General features: G+C 39.4%; 4 protein-coding genes across 4 annotated transcripts in view; all 4 read right to left on the bottom strand.

Annotated features, from left to right (window-relative positions):
- LOC308364290 (protocadherin gamma-A11-like) overlaps positions 1-24,037 on the bottom strand; it is a gene marked incomplete at its 5' end in the record, with an annotated part of 212,701 nt that overhangs the window by 110,631 nt on the left and 78,033 nt on the right. The window lies entirely within an intron of this gene.
- LOC308365515 (protocadherin beta-16-like) lies at positions 1,647-14,137 on the bottom strand (the record flags this gene model as incomplete). Its single annotated transcript, XM_080838981.1, has 2 exons — positions 1,647-3,716; positions 13,742-14,137. 2 exons carry the CDS (start codon positions 14,135-14,137, stop codon positions 1,647-1,649), a joined length of 2,466 nt encoding a protein of 821 aa, XP_080695107.1.
- Positions 3,959-9,396, bottom strand: LOC308365614 (protocadherin gamma-A12-like; the record flags this gene model as incomplete). The annotated part of the gene is made up of 3 exons (XM_080839094.1): positions 7,036-9,396; positions 6,646-6,655; positions 3,959-4,023 (listed from the first exon to the last, which is right to left on the bottom strand). Exons 1-3 carry the CDS (start codon positions 9,337-9,339, stop codon positions 3,959-3,961), a joined length of 2,379 nt encoding a protein of 792 aa, XP_080695220.1. The 5' UTR covers positions 9,340-9,396.
- LOC308365436 (protocadherin beta-16-like) lies at positions 15,531-22,539 on the bottom strand (the record flags this gene model as incomplete). Its single annotated transcript, XM_080838855.1, has 3 exons — positions 15,531-15,554; positions 15,813-17,952; positions 22,259-22,539. 3 exons carry the CDS (start codon positions 22,537-22,539, stop codon positions 15,531-15,533), a joined length of 2,445 nt encoding a protein of 814 aa, XP_080694981.1.

Raw genomic sequence — 24,037 nt, 5'->3', positions numbered from 1 at the left:
AGAGAGTTTGAACATTTTTAACTGTAAGATCATCTCAGTAGAGGGAGGTTGCATATTGTTACTTTCACAAACTAAAACAGTGTTAGAATACGTGTGTTACTCAGCATCATTTGGAGTAAGGTGTTTAGAATGAGTAACCAGTGAGCTACGATGAGACAATGGTAAAACATAGCCATACTTGTTTGATACATTTGTTATTTTATGTCAAACATGTCTTTAAAAAAGTTTAAAAAATAAGTAACTTGACTGTGTTCTCATGAAAGCGGCCGGTCCTCCAGATATGCTGAGAGCACAATATACTAGCAGTGCCATGGAGATGGTTTTGATACACAGGGATACTCAAAATGATCAATACCTCTCTGATCTACACTCAAACTAATGCATTCATACTGCTTTCATTTTTCATTGAAGCATCTATTGCTTTAATAAGTAGATACAAAATGTGTCTCAGCATATAGTCCTGTAAGGGCATTTAGTCATTTTACGGCACCATAGTTTTGAGTATGTTTTACAAATATGAGAAATGGAGATTATTTAGAGTTTTTACAACTTCAAGTGAGAATTTAGCTCTACAGTCAAATTGCCTAAAGACCTCATTCTAGAATTCTATGTGGTATAACTGAGTTGATGACCGTCAAGCTTGAATATTTAACTATTAAGAACAAAAGTATGCAGTTTCAGAGATGTGCATCTGGCTTTCTGTGACCTTGGCCTCTCGATAAGCCACACACTGTCAGGGTGACCGATGGCATTAAATTATAGAGATATTTTAATTCTGAGATTCATGTTTGTATGTAAATGTTAATACACTGCCATAATGTAAAGCAGGATGGTGATGGTTGATAAAAGGCAATATGTGAAATTAATCAACAGTATAAGAGCTCTGCAAAAGCATATCAGGAACTCCCATGTTTATATCCATGCATATACACTGGTCTGATTACAAGTTAATTTAGATAGCGTAATAAGACAGTGTGAAAGCAAACACATGTGTGACAAGTAATCAGTCTATACGTACCCATGAGGATGTTCCAGAGCTACATGGAGCGGGGGTTGATAAGAACAACTTCTAGGCCTAATATTAAAGCTAAAACCTTCCTAATGACTGCAGCTATGCATACATGCCAGTCATCCTTAGAAACGGCAATGCAAAACCCTTGTCAATGACCTCAGCTTAAGTTACAGATGAAACAGGCACTATTGGCACTAAGTCATGTCATGTCTATTAGTCAGCACATAGGTAATCACTTAATGTAAAAGTACCTCTGCCTGGCTGAAATAGGAATAAATGACAACACAGGGCCAAAATGGACACAATCTCATTGATAATGTCTTAGCTGCCCTTCCCCAAATACATGCAACTTTTCCCATGACACATTTGATCACAACCTTAATTATAGATCTATGTTTCGTGAAAGCTAGATTGTTGAAAGACAATGCCCTGGACACAAAATGCTAATTTAGAAAAAAAAATCATAACTTCATATTTTGGGCACATCCCCATGTAATCCCCATGTACTGGATAGATAGATACCTGACCCAATAGAATCAAGTAGCATGCCTTAAATTGTGTGACGACTTAAATGAATACCAGTCTTATACCATTAACTACTATAAGTTTGAACTTATCAATAGACATGAAGGAATTACTTTAAAGTATTCAAAGTATTTACCAGAGTGGAGAACTTTGATCCATTATCAGTGAAGTCAAGGAAGTCACTATTGTCATGCGGGTTCTTCTGTAGTGTATTTCCAGCAGACAGAGTGTTGTCATTGTAAGATTGAACAAACTTGAAATCACTGGTACGGGAGCCTGTGGTCATATAGGCGTCATAGTTGTAAGTGCTGCGGAGAGTTCCAGTTCCATCAACCTCTGCATAATGAGGAGGTAAATATGCACTGGGGATGGCTACTGTTCCATCAAACAACAGCCTGGGCTTTGTCTTACGGCAAAGCCTCACAGAAATGATCAGGATGATGAAAGTGAGGAAAAAGGTAGAAACAGACACCAGAGCAATGATCAGATAAGATGTGAGTTTAGAATTGCTCTCCTCATAAGACATGTCTTTCAGTTCAGGAACTTCAGCCAAGTTATCAGAGATGAGTAAATATACGGCACAGGTTGTAGAGAGAGAGGGCTGTCCGTTGTCTTTCACTGAGATCACAAGGTTCTGCTTCATGCTGTCAGATTCAGAAATGTCCCTCTGAGCCCTGATCTCTCCACTGTGGAGACCAATAGTGAAAAGTCCCGGATCAGTCGACTTGACGATCTGATATGTAAGCCAGGCATTCTGTCCAGAGTCAGCATCAACAGCGATCACTTTGGAGACCAGCGAGCCAGAAAGAGCAGCTTTCGGAACCATCTCAGTCATGAAGGAGTTTCCTTCTGGAGTAGGGTATAATATCTGAGGAGAGTTATCATTCTCATCTGTTATGAACACACTCACAGTCACATTGCTGCTGAGTGGAGGAGAACCATTGTCTCTGGCTACAACCTGAACTTTGAAGCTTCTGAACTGCTCATAGTCAAAGGGCCTCACAGCATGGATCACCCCTGTGTCTCCATTAATGGATAAATATGAGGAGACCGGAACACCATTGACTTCACTGGGCAACAGAGAGTAGAACACTGTGCCATTCTGCCTCCAGTCTGGGTCACTAGCAGTAACAGAACAGACAGAGGAGCCAGGCTTGTTATTCTCAGTCACATATGCGCTGTAGGACTGCTCCTCAAATACAGGTGGGTTATCATTTACATCAGATACAGAGAAATAGATAGTCTTGGAGGATGACAGTGGTGGATTGCCTTCGTCAGTGGCTATCAGAGTTATATTATAGTCTGCGATCTGTTCACGGTCTAATTCACCTGTTGTAACCAGGGAATAGTAGTTTTCAATAGATGGATTTAACTTAAAGGGCACATCCTGTTGAATGGTGCAACGCAACTGGCGGTTTCCCTCTGAGTCTTCATCCTGCACATTAATAATGCCCACCTCTGTACCAGGTGCAGCATTTTCAGGAATTGGATTTTTCATTGATTTAACATTAATTACTGGAGCATTATCATTTACATCACTGATATCTATGATTACTTTGGCATTTGAGGCTAAACCAGAACCATCCTTTGCCTGAACTCTAAGTTCGTAATCTGTTTTCTCCTCAAAGTCAATTGGTCCAGTCACCTTAATCTCTCCTGTAAACTTGTCAATAGCAAAGAGTCTTGCTGCTTTATCAGATATGCGACTAAAGTCATAAGTGACCTGCCCATTTGCTCCTTCATCTGCGTCTGTGGCGCTCACAGCAACAACAACAGTACCTACAATTGAATTTTCTGGTAAACTGACCTTATATACTGGTTGACTGAAGACTGGTAAATTATCATTGGCATCTAAGACAGTGACGTGTATGATAGCAGTACCGGACCTCTGAGGAGTACCGCCGTCTACAGCAGTTAGCAATAATGACAGCTCCTTCTGCTGTTCACGATCAAGCTCTTTGTCTAAAACTAACTCACTATATTTCCCTCCATCTGGATTAGAATGCACGGCTAAAGTAAAATGATCATTCTTCTCCAGTAAATATGTCTGGATTCCATTTCTTCCTACATCGGAATCATGCGCTTCATCAAGGGGGAAGCGTGCGCCTTTCACAGCAGATTCACGGATTTCCAGTTTAATTTCATTGCTAGGAAACCGAGGTGAGTTGTCATTTACGTCCTGAATTTGTAGTAAAATTCGGTGCAGTTCTAGCGGATTTTCTAAGACTAATTCGTATTTTAGAGGACACGAAGCCTTAGTACCACATAATTCTTCCCTATCGATAATTTCAGCGATCACTAGATCTCCAGTCTGAGCATTTATTTCACAAAAGCGTTTGCGACTTCCCTTCAAATCAATTCGAGCGTTGCGCTGTGATATTCCTTTTAAGTCTAGTCCGAGATCCTTCCCTATATTTCCGATCACCGCTCCTCGTTCCATCTCTTCTGGTAGAGAATAACTGAGATCGCCATGACTGCCGCAAAATCTGAAAATAAAAAAAGCCACCCAGAGTATTCCACTTGGAGACAAGAATGAACGTAATCCCATATTCATATTGCAAGGTTGTGTTTTTATCGCCATGTAGTAAAAGGCCAATCTAAGTTACAAAGCACAAATACAAATTATATCCAGGAAAGAATATGTTCTCGTCTGTTCATCAGAACGCCATTGTGTTGACTCAATGCTCTTCCAGTCCATTTATTGTAATGATGGGTGGAGAGGTTCAGTTAAGAGCGTTACGTTAGTCAATAGCGACACTCTGAGTACTCTGCTGACATTGCAATGTGTTATTCCATAATGTGCTAGTATAAACATTGAGCTGGTAGTTAGTGTGTATAAAATAACGGCCACATTGTTTCGACTTCAAGTATGGTCTATAACGTTTACATTAGTGTGTGCCTGAATAATGCGGTTTATAACTGGATGAATAATTTAGTACTTCACTACATCAACAGTAATATTACCACAACACCATTGTTCATATAGAAGGCAATGTCAGCATGTCCAGTTTTACCAAAGCCATAAAATATGCAGCCAAGACTATCATTATAAAGGCAAGTTATGAAAGAGGGAACAGCAGCAAAGGTCAAATATTGTTCTTTAGCCAGCATCCAGAAGAGTAAGAAACTCAAATCATTACAAACAGTGCATGTGTCACCTGACTGCTCAGGACATGTTTAATCTGTCTGATGGAAAACACAGGGATATATGTAACTGCCGAAAGATGACAGATCATAAACCATGTTAATAAACATCAAACGCACACATACACTTGCCCCAAACAAAACCTGGCCATATTATAACAGTCCGTGAGTGACGGTGAATACTTAAGTAAATGCTCAAAAATATCTGGGATAGCTTCATGCATGATGAACCAACTCAGCAACATCACAGTTATTTGACTGTAGAGTGAAAAGTTAATTGAGTGATTCAAAAGTATTAACCAGAGTGGGGAATTTGCATCCATTCTCTGTAAAGTCAAGGCTGTTGCTACTGACATTATTACTCTTCTTAAAGTGTTACCAGCAGGCAAAGTGTAATCATTGTGGGAGCTGACAAACTTGAAGTCACTGGTACAGGAGCCTGTCGTCATATAGGCGCTCCCTCTCTCGTAATGTTTATTATTGGATATAGAATGCTGTAGGCCTACAATACAAACGTAATGTTATGGTAACACTTTAATAACACTATGATAAGTCTATCATATTCCATGGAGAAATCTTATTGAAATCCCTCTTAAATCCTAGAAATAAACTCAGCTTCCTCTGAATTCTCTGATAAAAGCTCTCGTATGAAAGCAATTTTGATTTACAGTGCAAACCAATGAGTTATGGACATGCCTTATTTAAATTAATTGCAATTAAAAAATGATACTGAACTTTTGAACTGTAAAATTATCTCAATAGAGAAGGTTGCCACTGGTAAAATTGACATAGGCTATTTGATCAGTTAACCTTAACCATAATCATAAGTACATGTGTGTTACTCAGTATCACTTAGAGTAAGTTGTTCAGAGTGAGTAACCAGTAAGAGAGTTACTAGACTGGTAAAACATGAAGTAAAGGTACGTCCATGTACTGCAATCGTCCAAACAGTTTTAAATTAAAGTATCCACTAGTTCAATTAACTATTTACACAAGTTCTCTCAGCATACCGTCTGTTGTAAGTGCATTTAGTCGCCTTATCTCACCATATATTTTGAATATATTAATAATATGAGAGATGCTAGTTAATTAAACTTCAAGTTGCTATTTATTTGATCAACCAGGCTCCAAACTAAACACCTTGTAATTTGGCAAATAGATTCACTGATGCAGGGTGCTTTTTTTTCAACATCGAGTCGGACTTTTTTTTTTACAATCATGACGCCTTGACAACTCATTCAGAAATTCCATTTGTGACAAGAATTAAGAATTAAGAATGAACCTGAATATTTATATTGAATATATATTTGTATAAAGAGGACAGTTCCAGAAATATGCAGTCTGTTTTTCTGTGACCTTAGCCTTTCAGTAAACCATGCACTGACAGGGGGACTGGTGGCATTAAATTACAGGACATACCCAAGATATTTGAGACTCCTTTTTATATCTAGATGTTAATACAGTGCCATAATGTGAAGTAGGGCAGTGAAAGTTTATAGATGCCAATATGTGAAATTAATCAACAGTGATGAAGCTCTTCCAAAACTGTATGGCAAATACTATCATCAATAGTATACCAGACACTCCTATAGAATACATACATACACACGTTTAAGCAGATTTAGACAGCTTACTATGAGCGTGTGAAAGCAAGTGCTGGTGTGACAAGTAATCAGTTCACAGTATGTAGCAAAGCAACATTTAGGCCTAATATCAAGCTAAAACATTCCTTATTAGTGCAGCTATGCATAAAAGCCAGTCATCATTCCAAACAGAAACACCAAACCCTCATCACCCTTACCATGAATGACCTCAGCATAAGTTAAAGATGAAACAGACACTATGGAAATGCTGTGGCTGCTCTACTCAAGACTAAGTGCAGCCTGCCCCTTAAAAAACACTGCTGTCAAAGTTCTGTCATGTCTATTGGTCAGCACATAGTTAATCACTTAATGTAAAAGTACCTCTGCCTGGCTGAAATAGGAATAAATGACCACACAGGGCCATAATAGACACATTATCATTGATAATGTCGTAGCTGCCCTTCCCCAAATACATGCAACTTTTCCCTTGTAACATTTGATCACAACCTTAATAATAGATCTATGTTTCGTGAAAGCTAGATTGTTTAAACACAAAGCCCCGGTCACAAAATTATGTTTTAGAAATATGATATTTTCGGTATATGACATGGAAAATCCCCTTGTATTGGAAAGATACCTGACCCAATAGAATCATGTAGCATGCCTTCAATTCTGTGACGACTTCAATTAATACCAGTCTTATAACATTAACTACTATAAGTTTGAACGTCTTAATACACATGTAGAAATCACTTGATGAAAAGTATTTACCAGAGTGGAGAACTTTGATCCATTATCAATGAAGTCAAGGAAGTCGCTATTGTCATGCTGGTTCTTCTGTAGTGTATTTCCAGCAGACAGAGTGTTGTCATTGTAAGATTGAACAAACTTGAAGTCACTGGTACGGGAGCCTGTCGTCATATAGGCGTCATAGTTGTAAGTACTACGGAGAGTTCCAGTTCCATCAACCTCTGCATAATGAGGAGGTAAATATGCACTGGGGATGGCTACTGTTCCATCAAACAACAGTCTGGGCTTTGTCTTACGGCAAAGCCTCACAGAAATGATCAGAATGATAAAAGTGAGGAAGAAGGTAGAAACAGACACCAGAGCAATAATCAGATAAGATGTGAGTTTAGAATTGCTCTCCTCATAAGACATGTCTTTCAGTTCAGGAACTTCAGCCAAGTTATCAGAGATGAGTAAATATACGGCACAGGTTGTAGAGAGAGAGGGCTGTCCGTTATCTTTCACTGAGATAACAAGGTTCTGCTTCATGCTGTCAGATTCAGAAATGTCCCTCTGAGCCCTGATCTCTCCACTGTGGAGACCAATAGTGAAAAGTCCCGGATCAGTCGACTTCACGATCTGATATGACAGCCACGCGTTCTGTCCAGAGTCAGCATCAACAGCGATCACTTTGGAGACCAGCGAGCCAGAAAGAGCCGCTTTAGGAACCATCTCAGTCATGAAGGAGTTTCCTTCTGGAGTAGGGTATAATATCTGAGGAGAGTTATCATTCTCATCTGTTATGAACACACTCACAGTCACGTTGCTGCTGAGTGGAGGAGAACCATTGTCTCTGGCTACAACCTGAACTTTGAAGCTTCTGAACTGCTCATAGTCAAAGGGCCTCACAGCATGGATCACCCCTGTGTCTCCATTAATGGATAAATATGAGGAGATGGGAACACCATTGACCTCACTGGGCAACAGAGAGTAGAACACTGTGCCATTCTGTCTCCAGTCTGGGTCTCTCGCAGTAACAGAACAGACAGAGGAGCCAGGCTTGTTATTCTCAGTCACATATGCACTGTAGGACTGCTCCTCAAATTCAGGAGGATTATCATTTATATCCGATACAGAGAGGTGGATAGTCTTGGAGGATGATAGTGGTGGATTGCCTTCATCAGTGGCTATGAAAGTTATATTATAGTTTGAGATCTGTTCACGGTCTAATTCGCTTGTTGTTACAAGGGAGTAGTATTTTTTAATAGATGGAATTAATTTAAATGGAACATTTTGTTGAATGGAGCAACGCACCTGACTATTTCCCTCAGAGTCTTCATCCTGCACATGAATAATGCCCACCTCTGTACCAGGTGCAGCATTTTCAGGAACGGGATTTTTTAAAGATTTAACATTAATTACAGGTGCATTGTCATTTACATCAGTTATGTCTATAATAACTTTTGCACTTGAGGCTAAATCAAAACCATCCTTTGCCTGAACTTTGATTTCATAATCAGCTTCATCCTCAAAGTCTATTGGTCCAGACACTTGTATCTCTCCTGTCATCTTATCTATTGTAAAAAGTTTGGCTGCTTTACCAGATATGAGACTAAATTCATAAGTGACCTCGCCATTTGCTCCTTCATCTGCATCAGTGGCACTTACTCTAACAGCCACGGTGCCTAAAGCTGAATTTTCAGGTAGACTGACTTCATAAACAGGCTGACTGAATACTGGTTGGTTATCGTTGGCATCTAAGACAGTGACGTGTATCGTTGCAATACCAGATTTTTGCGGAGAGCCTCCATCAACAGCAGTAAGCAACAATGACAGCTCCTGCTGTTCTTCACGATCGAGCTCTGTGTCTAAAACCAGTTCGATGTATTTCTCACCATCGGAATTAGTCTGTACTGCTAAGATGAAATGATCATTCTTTTCCAGTGAATAGCTTTTAATTCCGTTTCTACCCACATCCGAGTCCTGGGCCACATCCACAGGAAAGCGTGCGCCTTTAACCGCGGATTCTGGAATGGACCGTTTAATGTCATCGTTTGGAAAGTGAGGTGAGTTGTCATTTATATCCTGGATCTGCAGTAAGACTCCATGTAATTCCAAAGGATTTTCCAAAACTAATTCATATTTAAGAGGGCAAGAGGATTTCGAGCCACATATTTCCTCTCTATCAACCCTTTCAGAAATCACTAGTTCACCTGTCTGGATGTTTAATTCACAAAGCCTTTTGCGGTTGCCATTTAGATCTATTCGAGCATTGCGCCGTGATAGTCCTCTTGCATCGAGTCCGAGATCTTTCGCTATATTTCCAACCACAGCTCCTCGTTTCATCTCCTCTGGTATTGAATAGCTAAGACCGCCATAACTGCCGCGAAAGCCGGAGATAAAAAATGCCATCCAGAAAAATCCGTATTTGACGAAGAACCAACCGCTATCTGTCTTCATATTTGTAGAGACGATGTACCCCAATGTAAATTTCAAATAGCTCCCAAACACAAGCGCTGTATAAGAGGCACTAAGTATTTATGTCCAAGAAGGGTGGAATAAATGTCCAGTACCGTGACCATACCTCCACTGTCTGGACTGTTTCACTGCGTTTTATTTTAATATTATAAGAGTGGGTGGAGAGGAGTATTTAATTGCACTACGTTGGTCAATGGCGACACTCTGAGTACACTGATAAAACTACAACGAGTATTACATTTTCAGTGATGAAGTATTATGTTTACCTGTATCTTTACTTAGTCTTCCTTTCCTCCCTCCCTCTCTCGTTATGTTTATAATTGCATATAGAAACGTAATGTTTAAGTATGGTAACATTTGTGTGTTAGAAGTCTATCCATGGAGAACTCTTATGGAATTCCCTCTTAAAAATCCCAGTAATAAACTTAGCTACCACCGAATTCTCTGATAAAAGCTCACGTATGAAAGCAATTTTGATTTACAGTGCAAACCAATGAGTTATGGACATGCCTTATTTTAAATGAATTGCAAATCAAAAATGATACTGAACTTTTGAACTGTAAAACCATCTCAATAGAGAAGGTTGCCACTGGTTAAATTGACATAGGCTATTCGATCAGTTAACCTTAACCATAATCATAAGTACATGTGTGTTACTCAGTATCACTTAGTTAGAGTTATGTGTTCAGAGTGAGTAAACAGTAAGAGAGTTACTAGACTGGTAAAACATGACAATATTGTATGATACTTAAACATGTTTGACATCACAGTACAAGTGTAAGTAAAGGTACGTCCATGTCCTGCAATCGTCCAAACAGTTTTAAATTAAAGTATCTACTAGTTCAATTAACTATTTACACAAGTTCTTTCAGCATACTGTCTGTTGTAAGTGCATTTAGTCGCCTTATCTCAACATATATTTTGAATGTATATTAATAATATGAGAGATGCTAATTAATTCAACTTCAAGTTGCATTTAATTTGATCAAGCAGGTTCCAGACTAGACACCTCATAATTTGGCAATAGATTCACTGCGGGGTGCTTTTTTCAAGTCAGCCTTTTTTTTTTTTTTTACAAACCTTGACAACTCATTCCGAAATTCCATTTGGGACAAGAATTAAAGTAACCTGAATATTTATATTGAATATATATTTGTATAAAGAGGACAGTTCCAGAAATATGCTGTCTGTTTTTCTGTGATCTTAGCCTTTCAGTAAACCATGCACTGACAGGGGGACTGGTGGCATTAAATTACAGGACATACCCAAGATATTTGAGACTCCTTTTTATATCTAGATGTTAATACATTGCCATGATGTGTAGTAGGGCAGTGAAAGTTTATAGATGCCAATATGTGAAATGAATCAACAGTGATGAAGCTCTTCCAAAACTGTATGGCAAACATTATCAATAGTATGCCAGACACTCCTATATAATACATACGTACACTGGTTTGTTTTTAAGCAGATTTAGACAGCTTACTATGAACGTGTGAAAGCAAGTGCCGGTGTGACAAGTAATCAGTTCACAGTATGTAGCAAAGTAACATTTAGGCCAAATATCAAGCTAAAACATTCCTAATTAGTGCGGTCACCATTCCAAACAGAAACACCAAACCCTCATTACCCTTACCATGAATGACCTCAGCATAAGTTACAGATGAAACAGGCACTATGGCAATGCTGTTGCTGCTCTACTCAAGACTAAGGGCAGCCTGCCCCTCAAGAACCACTGCTGTCAAAGTGCTGTCATGTCTATTAGTCAGCACATAGTTAATCACGTAATGTAAAAGTACCTCTGCCTGGCTGAAATAGGAATAAATGAACTCACAGGGCCATGATAGACACAATATCATTGATAATGTCGTAGCTGCCCTTCCCCAAATACATGCAACTTTTCTCATGTAACATTTGATCACAACCTTAAAAATAGATCTATGTTTCATGAAAGCTAGATTGTTTAAACACAATACCCCGATAACAAATTGCTTATTAAGAAAAGAAAGAAAACAGATCCCTTCTAATAATTGTCTGTCTCAACTTCCTATTCTGGATACAACACGACACTGAAAATCCCCTTGTATGAGACACCTAACCCAATAGAATCCTGTAGCATGTCTTAAATTGTGTGACAACCTTAATTAATACCAGTCTTACACCAGTAACTACTTTAAGATTGAACTTATAAATACGCATATAACAATTACTTAAAAGTATTAAAAGTATTTACCAGAGTGGAGAACTTTGATCCATTATCAATGAAATCAAGGAAGTCGCTATTGTCATGTGGGTTCTTCTGTAGTGTATTTCCAGCAGACAGAGTGTTGTCATTGTAAGATTGAACAAACTTGAAATCACTGGTACGTGACCCTGTGGTCATATAGGCGTCATAGTTGTAAGTGCTGCGGAGAGTTCCAGTTCCATCAACCTCTGCATAATGAGGAGGTAAATATGCACTGGGGATGGCTACTGTTCCATCAAACAACAGTCTGGGCTTTGCCTTACGGCAAAGCCTCACAGAAATGATCAGAATGATGAAAGTGAGGAAAAAGGTAGAAACAGACACCAGAGCAATGATCAGATAAGATGTGAGTTTAGAATTGCTCTCCTCATAAGACATGTCTTTTAGTTCAGGAACTTCAGCCAAGTTATCAGAGATGAGTAAGTATACGGCACAGGTTGCAGAGAGGGAGGGCTGTCCGTTATCTTTCACTGAGATCACAAGGTTCTGCTTCATGCTGTCAGATTCAGAAATGTCCCTCTGAGCCCTGATCTCTCCACTGTGGAGACCAATAGTGAAAAGTCCCGGATCAGTCGACTTCATGATCTGATATGACAGCCACGCGTTCTGTCCAGAGTCAGCATCAACAGCGATCACTTTGGAGACCAGCGAGCCAGAAAGAGCAGCTTTAGGAACCATCTCAGTCATGAAGGAGTTTCCTTCTGGAGTAGGGTATAATATCTGAGGAGAGTTATCATTCTCATCTGTTATGAACACACTCACAGTCACGTTGCTGCTGAGTGGAGGAGAACCATTGTCTCTGGCTACAACCTGAACTTTGAACCTTCTGAACTGCTCATAGTCAAAGGGCCTCACAGCATGGATCACCCCTGTGTCTCCATTAATGGATAAATATGAGGAGACCGGAACACCATTGACCTCACTGGGCAACAGAGAGTAGAACAATGTGCCATTCTGTCTCCAGTCTGGGTCTCTCGCAGTAACAGAACAGACAGAGGAGCCAGGCTTGTTATTCTCAGTCACATATGCACTGTAGGACTGCTCCTCAAATACAGGAGGATTATCATTTACATCAGATACAGAGAAATAGATTGTCTTGGAGGATGATAGTGGTGGAGACCCTTCATCAGTGGCTATGAGAGTTAGGTTATAGTCTGTGATCTGTTCACGGTCTAATTCACCTGTTGTAACCAGGGAATAGTAGTTTTCAATAGATGGATTTAACTTAAAGGGCACATCCTGTTGAATAGTGCAACGCAACTGGCGGTTTCCCTCAGAGTCTTCATCCTGCACATTAATAATGGCCACCTCTGTACCAGGTGCAGCATTTTCAGGAATTGGATTTTTCATTGATTTAACATTAATAACTGGAGCATTGTCATTTACATCACTGATATCTATGATAACTTTGGCATTAGAGGTTAAACCAGAACCATCCTTAGCCTGAACTCTGAGTTCGTAATCCATTTTCTCCTCAAAGTCAATTGGTCCAGTCACCTTAATTTCTCCTCTAAACTTGTCAATAGAGAAGAGTCTTGCTGCTTTATCAGATATGCGACTAAAGTCATAAGTGACCTCCCCATTTGCTCCTTCATCTGCATCTGTGGCGCTCACAGCAACAACCACAGTACCTATAATGGAATTTTCTGGTAAACTGACCTTATATACTGGTTGACTGAAGACTGGTAAATTATCATTGGTATCTAAGACAGTGACGTGTATGATAGCAGTACCGGACCTCGGAGGTGTACCGCCGTCTACAGCAGTAAGCAATAATGTCAGCTCCTGCTGCTGTTCACGGTCAAGCTCTTTATCTAAAACTAACTCACTATATTTCCCTCCATCTGGATTAGAATGTACTCCTAAAGTAAAATGATCATTCTTCTCCAGTAAATACGTTTGGATTCCATTTCTTCCTACATCGGAATCGTGAGCCTCATTAAGGGGGAAGCGTGCGCCTTTATCAGTGGATTCTTGGATTTCCAGTTTGATTTCATTGCTAGGAAACCGAGGTGAGTTGTCATTTACGTCCTGAATTTGTAGTAAAATTCGGTGCAGTTCTAGTGGATTTTCTAAGACTAATTCGTATTTGAGAGGACACGAAGCCTTTGACCCACATAATTCTTCCCTATCAATAATTTCAGCGATCACTAGATCGCCAGTCTGAGCATTAATATCACAAAAGCGTTTGCGACTTCCTTTCAAATCAATTCGAGCGTTGCGCTGTGATATTCCTTTTAGGTCTAGTCCGAGATCCTTTCCTATATTTCCGATCACCGCTCCTCGTTCCATCTCCTCCGTTATGGAATAACTGAGATCGCCATGACTGCCGCAAAATTTGACAATAAAAAATGCCACCCAGAGTATTCCACTTGGAGACAAGAAGCAACGTAATCCCATCTTCATATTAACTGGTTCTGTCATCTTCGTTCACTAATAAGACAAGTTACAAAGCGCAAAGATAGATCATATCCAGGTAAGAATTCGTGTTCGTCTGTTGTCGTCCGTCAGAACGTCAGTGTGCTTTCAGTACATGTATTGAAATGATGGGTGGAGAGTCTCAGTTAAGAGCGTTACGTTGGTCAATAGCGACACTCTGAGCACTCTGCTAAAATTGCAATACGCGACAACGTTTTTCCTAATGCCCTCAAATATAACGAAAAAAAGTATTTTAATTTAACCTTTACCTGATTCAATCGATTACAAACACACCGATATTATTATCATTATCTATGTAAAAAGAGAATGCCGATATTCTAATGTTCAAAACTATTTTGCCTGAATTGCAACCAAATACATTGCATGTTTAAATGTTGTATATTTTTAAATGAACTCCACTTCCACAATAATGTGCTTCTTTCTCTTAACAGATTATTTGCCTGTTTCCATTTAAAATAAACATCACAAATGCTAAAATATAAAGCTGATAATACGTGTGAACAAAATATTGGCTACCTACGTAGACTTCAAGTATGGTCTAAAAGTTTTACTTTAGTTTGTGCTTGTATGGTGTGGTGGATAACTGGATGATTAATTGTGCAGTTCACAACAGCAGTAATACATTGCTGCTCTGTCTCAGCTGATAGAACAAGGTACCATAAACACTGTTACAGATTCATTTCTAATGAAAATGCATATCTTTGTTTGCTGTAGATAACTTCAGATGAAAGTGGATGCTAGATGAATTAATTAAAATTATTCTCAACCACGTTACCTTAAGTTTACAGAGAGGAAAGGTTATGTAAAGCTATAACAGTAAGACAGGTGTACATTTGGGAAACTGGGATGAGGAGGTCAGTATTGCAGAATACAACCACTATTGACCTTTCCCTTTCATTCCCATACCAATCACCCTCTAAGGCATATAAATGATGACCATTGGTCATAGCGGGCAATATAAGCATGTCTAGTTTCATCAAAGACATCAAACACACAGCCAAGTGTATACTTATCCCTTACATCAGGCTATATTGCCAAAACAAACAGATGCTTCATTTTCAAACAGCAACAACAACATACATATGTGTGACTCTTTGCCCACCACTAACGCCTACTGCTGTTAAGACCTCTTAATGTCTTTAAATTCAGCAATGCAACCCCCAAAAAAACAAGCATTATTAAACGGAGCAAAAATGGATAACCTAGTCTTAAAAATCCTCCAAAACAAAACCTTAGTGAGAAATGCAATTTCCAGCTAACTAAACACTGCTTTAAAGAAATGTTATGAAAGAGGGAACAGCTAAAACCGTCAAACATGTTATGAGTATAAAAGAGTATGAAACCAAAATAACTATATTAATGCATATTAGTGCATGTGTCAACTGACCGCTGAGTCATCTGTCTGATGGAAAGAGCAGTGAAGAATTGAACTTCAGATTTAGTTAAAAGAAAATAAACAATGTACAGTCTTAAAAAAACATTGCAAGCTCACATATACAGTAAGTGCCCTAATAAACATCTATATGTGATAGTGAATACTAAAAAGAATGCTTAAAAAAATATCTTGAAAAGCTTAATGAATGAAAAAAAAACATAAAGCACCCTCACAGCTCTATGACTATCAAGTGAAAAGTTAATTGAGTGATTGAAAAGTATTTACCAGAGTGGAGAATTTGGATCCATTCTCAGTAAAGTCAAGACTGTTGTTACTGTCATTATTACTCTTCTTCAAAGTGTTACCAGCAAGCAGTGTGTTATCATTGTATGAGCTGACAAACTTGAAGTCACTTGTACGTGACCCTGTCGTCATATAGGCGTCATAGTTGTAAGTGCTGCGGAGAGTTCCAGTTCCATCAACCTCTGCATAATGAGGAGGTAAATATGCACTGGGGATGGCTACTGTTCCATCAAACAACAGTCTGGGCTTTCTCCTATGACACAACCTCACAGCAATGATCAGGATGATGAAAGTGAGGAAAAAGGTAGAAACAGACACCAGAGCAATGATCAGATAAGATGTGAGTTTAGAATTGTTCTCCTCATAAGACATGTCTTTTAGTTCAGGAACTTCAGCCAAGTTATCAGAGATGAGTAAATATACTGCACAGGTTGTAGAAAGAGAGGGCTGTCCGTTATCTTTCACTGAGATCACAAGGTTCTGCTTCATGCTGTCAGATTCAGAAATGTCCCTCTGAGCCCTGATCTCTCCACTGTGGAGACCAATAGTGAAAAGTCCCGGATCAGTCGACTTCACGATCTGATATGACAGCCACGCGTTCTGTCCAGAGTCAGCATCAACAGTGATCACTTTGGAGACCAGCGAGCCAGAAAGAGCAGCTTTAGGAACCATCTCAGTCATGAAGGAGTTTCCTTCTGGAGTAGGGTATAATATCTGAGGAGAGTTATCATTCTCATCTGTTATGAACACACTCACAGTCACGTTGCTGCTGAGTGGAGGAGAACCATTGTCTCTGGCTACAACCTGAACTTTGAAGCTTCTGAACTGCTCATAGTCAAAGGGCCTCACAGCATGGATCACCCCTGTGTCTCCATTAATGGATACATATGAGGAGACCGGAACACCATTGACCTCACTGGGCAACAGAGAGTAGAACACTGTGCCATTCTGTCTCCAGTCTGGGTCTCTCGCAGTAACAGAACAGACAGAGGAGCCAGGCTTGTTATTCTCAGTTACATATGCCCTGTAGGACTGCTCCTCAAATACAGGTGGGTTATCATTTACATCAGATACAGATAGCTTGATTGTCTTGGAGGATGATAGTGGTGGATTGCCTTCGTCAGTGGCTATGAGAGTTATATTGTAATCTGTGATCTGCTCCCGGTCCAATTCACCTGTTGTGACCAGGGAATAGTAGTTTTCAATAGATGGATTTAACTTAAAGGGCACATCCTGTTGAATGGTGCAATGCACCTGGCGGTTTCCCTCTGAGTCTTCATCCTGCACATTAATAATGCCCACCTCTGTACCAGGTGCAGCATTTTCAGGAACTTGGTTTTTCAATGATTTAACATTAATAACTGGAGCATTGTCATTTACATCAGTGACATCTATAATGACTTTAGCACTTGAAGCTAAACCAGAACTATCCTTAGCCTGAACTCTTATTTCATAACCAGTTTCTTCCTCAAAGTCGATTGGTCCAGTCACCTTAATTTCTCCTGTAAACTTATCAATTGCGAAGAGTCTGCCTGCTTCATCTGATATTCGGCTGAACTCGTATGAAACCTCACCATTTGCTCCTTCATCTGCATCTGTGGCACCCACAGTGACCGCCACGGTACCGATTGGGCAATTTTCAAGTACATTAACTTTGTATATGGCTTGACTGAATACTGGTACGTTGTCGTTTGCATCCAAAACGGTGACGTGTATGACTACAATACCGGATTTCTGAGGAGTGCCACCGTCTGTTGCAGTAAGCAGTAATGACAGCTCTTGCTGTTGTTCACGATCGAGCTCTTTGTTCAAAACCAATTCGCCGTATTTCCCTCCATCGGAATTAGAGTGTTCAGCTAATTTGAAGTGTTCGTTCTTTTCAAGTGCATAGTTTTGAATTCCATTTCTTCCTACATCCGAATCGTGTGCTTCGTCTAATGGAAAACGAGCATCCTTTACTGCGGATTCTCTGATCTCCAGCTTAATTTGTTCATTGGGAAATCGAGGTGAGTTGTCATTTATGTCTAGAATGTGCAACAAAATTCGATGCAGTTCTAACGGATTTTCTAAGATTAGTTCATATTTTAAAGAGCATGTAGATTTCGAACCACATATCTTTTCCCTGTCAATTATTTCCGCAATTTTCAGTTCACCTGTCTGAGCATTTAATTCACAAAACCGTTTGCGATTACCCTTCAGATCTATGCGGGCATTTCGCAACGATAATCCTCTTGCATCGAGTCCGAGATCCTTCGCTATATTTCCAACCACAGCTCCAGGTTTCATCTCCTCTGGTATAGAATAGGTCAAATCGCCATGACTGCTACGAACACTGACCATAAAAAACGTCAGCCATATCATCCCGTTTCGCACCAGTAAATCCTTGTGTCCCGTCTTCATACTGAGAGTAAAAATACAACCCTTTTAGAGTAGGTAAATTAGCAGATAATGCTATGTCAAATGTGAAAATAATGTTAAAATCCAAGGAAGAATGAATGCTGAACACGACTCCGTCTACGCCAATGTGTGTATGTTCTCAGAGCATTTATATCTGAATATTAAAACAGTAGGTGGAGGCGTATTGATGTTCATCAGCTACCTTGGTCAATAGCGACACTCGGAGTATTATTTTAAAACTGCAGTGTATGGGACCCTGAAGGTGTCAGACAGTTACAGTGTGATTATTCCACATGGTATCAGAATGACAACTTATTGATACAGATACAGCTGATTTAGATTGCATATCTTAGACCTAAAGACAGAATAATTAAATACCTACAACTACATACAACTATCACTGACCTTTTCCTTTCATTCTTATACCACCCTGTCTGCATGGAGTGTAAATAATGCCACTATTTATGATATAGAGGGTAATGTCAGTGTGTCGTTTCACCAACGCCATCACACAGCCAAGAGTATGCTTTCCCTTTACATCAGGCAATATGCCAAAATGATACTTAATTTTCAACATAAACATTAGAACTGACAACAACAAACATGTCCACTAATAACGCCTAATGTTTTGTATACAACTCTTGTGGCCTTTAAATCCAGCAATACAATGCAGGAAACAAATATTAAATAACCAAGCAAAAATGGATAACCCCGTCTTCCACCTCTTTCAAAACAAAACCTTAATGAGAAATTCAATTATCCATTCAATCAATTTCCATGTAACTCAACACTGCTTTAAAGACATGTTATGAAACAGGAAACAGGAAACAGTTAAAACCATCAAAGATGTTTCTTTAGCCAGCACATGCAAGAGCATCATTATATTCATCAGGTAGTGCGTGGGTCAACTGACTGCTGAGTTCATGTTTAATCTGTCTGATGGAAGGACAGTAAACAATGTAACTGCCAAAGGATTATCTAAATTACAAATTCAAAAATAATGAACAGCGTTAACAAAACATCACACACACACACACACTTTCCCTAAAGAACAACCTGGCCATATTATAACAGTCCGTAAGTGATGGTGAATAACAAAGCAGCAGAATACAAACCAGCAAAACATCTGAAGTTTTATAGATTGTGTTAAACCAACCAAGATAGTGGCTTCACAAAAATATAAAACAAGTATGCCTACCTCGGCTGAATCTCCCTCACCAAAGAAGGTCATAATATTTTCCTCAACAGTGATAACAGTGACATCCAGTCGTCGTAAAGGCGTCATAATTGTAACAACTACAGAGTTCGAGTTCCATAAGCCTCTGCGTAGCAAGGAGGCAAAATGCCCCGGATATTGCTACTGCTCCATCAAACCTAAATGCTATTACGAGAATTTTAAAATGATGAAAAACATAGACACAGGTACGAGATCAATGATCAGATAATATGTCAGTTTAGAATTTAGAGTTTAGAAGTATTTAAACATTGTGCCGAATGCGGTCAAATACCGCCATGCATGTACATTTCATAGCGGACAAACTATTCAACGCACCATCCATGAATTTCAACATGTGTTGAAAAAACCACTTACAAACTGCGAAAATATGAAACCTCAACAATGTCACTGCTGTATTCAAACAATTTTCACACTGATGATGAATATATTATTAGAGTAAAAATAAAAACAAATGTAATGTATCCAGATACATGAATGCTGTTAAGTCCGACGTTAAAAACTACGTACTATGTCCAATAAAATGCATACAGGTAAACTTCACAAGGCACCTTTACAAAAGCAGAGTGGCCAAACATTTAGCTGATGTATGTAAGAAAATCATAAAATGTAGTGTAAGAGAGTCAGGACTATAAAATATGCAAATCAATAATTATCTTAAAATTGATTTACCAGAGTGGGTGACATAGATCCATTCCCAATAAAGTCAAGACAGTCACTGTTGTCAACTGGGCTCCTCTTCAGAGTGGTGCCAGAAGGCAGCGTGTTGTCATTGTAGGATGTAACAAACTTAAAGTCACTCGTACGTGACCCTGTCGTCATATAGGCATCATAATTGTATGCACTGCGCAGAGTGGCAGTACCGTCAACATCTGCATAGTTCGGAGGTAAATATGCACTGGGAATGGCTACTGCTCCATCAAACAACAGCCTGGGCTTTCTCCTGTGACACAACCTCACAGCAATGATCAGAATGATGAAAGTGAGGAAGAAGGTAGAAACAGACACCAGAGCAATGATCAGATAAGATGTGAGTTTAGAATTGTTCTCCTCATAAGACATGTCTTTTAGTTCAGGAACTTCAGCCAAGTTATCAGAGATGAGTAAATATACGGCACAGGTTGTGGAGAGGGAGGGCTGTCCGTTATCTTTCACTGAGATCACAAGGTTCTGCTTCATACTATCAGATTCAGAAATGTCCCTCTGAGCCCTGATCTCTCCACTGTGGAGACCAATAGTGAAAAGTCCCGGATCAGTCGACTTGATGATCTGATATGACAGCCACGCGTTCTGTCCAGAGTCAGCATCAACAGCGATCACTTTGGAGACCAGCGAGCCAGAAAGAGCAGCTTTAGGAACCATCTCAGTCATGAAGGAGTTTCCTTCTGGAGTAGGGTATAATATCTGAGGAGAGTTATCATTCTCATCTGTTATGAACACACTCACAGTCACGTTGCTGCTGAGTGGAGGAGAACCATTGTCTCTGGCTACAACCTGAACTTTGAAGCTTCTGAACTGCTCATAGTCAAAGGGCCTCACAGCATGGATCACCCCTGTGTCTCCATTAATGGATACATATGAGGAGACCGGAACACCATTGACCTCACTGGGCAACAGAGAGTAGAACACTGTGCCATTCTGTCTCCAGTCTGGGTCTCTCGCAGTAACAGAACAGACAGAGGAGCCAGGCTTGTTATTCTCAGTCACATATGCGCTGTAGGACTGCTCCTCAAATACAGGTGGATTATCATTAACATCAGACACAAACAGATGTAGTATCTTTGAGGATGACAATGGTGGATTGCCTTCATCAGTGGCTGTGAGAGTCATATTGTAATCAGCTATGATTTCACGGTCAAGTTCTGCTGTTGTTACAATAGAGTAATAGTTTTTAATAGAAGGAACTAATTTAAAGGGGACATTTTGCTGAATAGTGCAGCGAACCTGCTTATTTTCTCCTGAGTCTTTATCCTGCACATTTATAATACCTACTTCTGTCCCAGCCACTGCATTTTCCAAAACATGATTTCTAAACGACTTCAAAAGGATGACTGGTACATTGTCATTAACATCTTGAATAGCTATTAAAACATTAGCAGTAGAAGCCAGTCCTGCTCCATCTTTTGCTTGAATTCTTAATTCATATTTCTGTTTTTCTTCATAATCTATCGGTCCAATCACTTTGATTTCTCCTCTTACTTTATCAATAGAAAATATTTTGACTGCTTTATCAGATATATGACTGAATTCATAAGAGACCTCTCCATTTGCCGCTTCATCTGCGTCTGTCGCAGTAACAGTCACACCGACAGTACCCAAAGGTGAATTTTCAGGTAGATTGAATTCGTAACTGGGTTGGCTGAACGCTGGTACATTGTCGTTGGAATCCAAAACAGTGACGTGAATGACTACAGTACCAGATCTCTGAGGAGTGCCCCCATCCAAAGCGATAAGCAACAATGACAGCTCCTGTTGTTGTTCCCGATCGAGCTCTTTGTCTAAAACCAGTTCGCTATTTTTCCCACCATAAGAATTTGAATGCACGGCTAAAGTAAAATGATCGTTTTTCTCCAGTGAATAGCTCTGAATACAGTTTCGACCCACATCCGCATCATGAGCTTCGGTTAAGAGAAATCTAGCACCTTTCAAAGCAGATTCTTGTATTTCCAGTAGTATCTCATCCTTTTGAAACCGAGGTGAGTTATCATTTATGTCTTCAATTTGAATTGAAATTTGATGCAGCTCAAGAGGATTTTCTAAAACCAGTTCGTATTTAAGAGAGCATGATGTCGTCGACCCACAAAGCTCCTCTCGGTCTATTCTATCAGCGACGACCAGGTCGCCTGTCTGTAGATTTATGTCACACAAGCGTTTGTCATTACCCTCCATATCCAAACGAGCCTCGCGGTACGATAATCCTTTTGCATCAAGCCCAAGATCCTTCGCTATATTTCCGACCACAGCTCCCCGTTTCATCTCCTCTGGAAGAGAATAGCTCAAGTCGCCATAACATGAGTGCAGAGAAATATGAACCCATGCCAAAATGAAAATACTGTAGGAGGTGAAAAATGCCTTCATTTCAAAAAGAGGCAGGTGAATATACTCAAAAATTAATTCGAGGTTTTTAAACCACGTAATGTTGCAGGTTGATGTGATGTTAAACGAGCCTAGGCGAGCGTTTGTTTCCGAGTCATACTGTTACATCGATATGCGCAAGGTTTTCTGGTTTTGTTCACGATTTAAATATGACAGTAGTAGGTGGAAAACAGACAAAAAACTGAAAGTTGGCCAATAGCGACACTCTGAGTACTGAGATCAAATAGCAGGTATGATTTAAATTGTGAACTTAAATTGGTAAAGATGCCATAATCTTTCACTAGAAGTATAGTCGCTGATTTATGTAATTAAATTTAAATTAAAGAATCGTAGTAGGAGTAGTAGTAGTAGTATACGTAGTAGTAGTAGTAATGAGAATACACTTTTAATGAGGGGTCATGGCATAAGATACAGATAAAACTGTCAGACTATTTATTATTGAGTCTATTAGGAAAGTAGTCTTTTAAACTATTCTAATTATGCAAATTAGGCTAGGCTATATCATAGTGACTAAAGTGTAACTCCCATGTGAGGTTCTTCTCATTTAATTTTGAAATATACTAGAAACTACAGGAGCACTACAATCATTGAGCCCGTGGAGGGATAGGCTGCTGTCCATATTTGTGGTGCTGAAAAGACGCTGCTAGCGAACCTGATGTCAGAGAGAAAGGGAACGTGGCATACGTTACTCTACGTTTAATGTACATCAATTTTTACTTTTAAGGTTGAGATTATTTGGCAGACAGTTTTGTCAACGCGATTTACAAAACAAATCCTTTTTTTAAAGTAATTTTCAATTAGCACAAATAAGGCAGAATACGAGCAGTATTAATAATAGCAGATTATAAAATGGCGCAGTAGCCTACGTCTGTTTCTTGTACGTCAGACCCACTAAGGTACACAAAAACGTCATTGTATTATAAACAACTAAAGAAAAGCAAGGTCTGCGTCAACTTTTTTTCGAAGGAATGTCGAAGTATTTAATATGTCGAAGTAAGTATATTTGTTGTTTTCTGTAGTAATGTTTATGAAAGGCAACAGTTGGCAACAAGTGTGCTGCTATGACACAAACCAGCAAAACACCTGCTTAAAGATTGTTTTAAACCAACCAAGATAAGAGACTTCACAAAAATATTAAACAAGTAGGCCTACCTCGGCTGAATCTCCCCCACCAAAGAAGGTCATAATATTTTCCTCAACAGTGATACCTGGACTTTGCAGCGTACCACCCGCAACCAAAGTATTATCCTTGTAAGATCTGAATAACTTGAAGTCACTGGAACGACATCCAGTCGTCATAGAGGCGCCATAATTGTAACAACTACGGAGAGTTCGAGTTCCATAAACCTCTGCGTAGTAAGGAGGTAAATATGCGCCGGATATTGCCCCCGGCAAAACCTAACTGCTATTACGATAATTATAAAATGATGACAAACGTAACACAGAAAATGATCAGAAACACTGTCAGTTTAGAATTTAG

Source organism: Sprattus sprattus (genome assembly GCF_963457725.1).
Source record: "Sprattus sprattus genome assembly, chromosome: 1".
NCBI lineage: Eukaryota > Metazoa > Chordata > Actinopteri > Clupeiformes > Clupeidae > Sprattus > Sprattus sprattus.
Note: the sequence above shows the minus strand (reverse complement) of the source record. Positions and strands in the feature narration are given on the sequence as shown.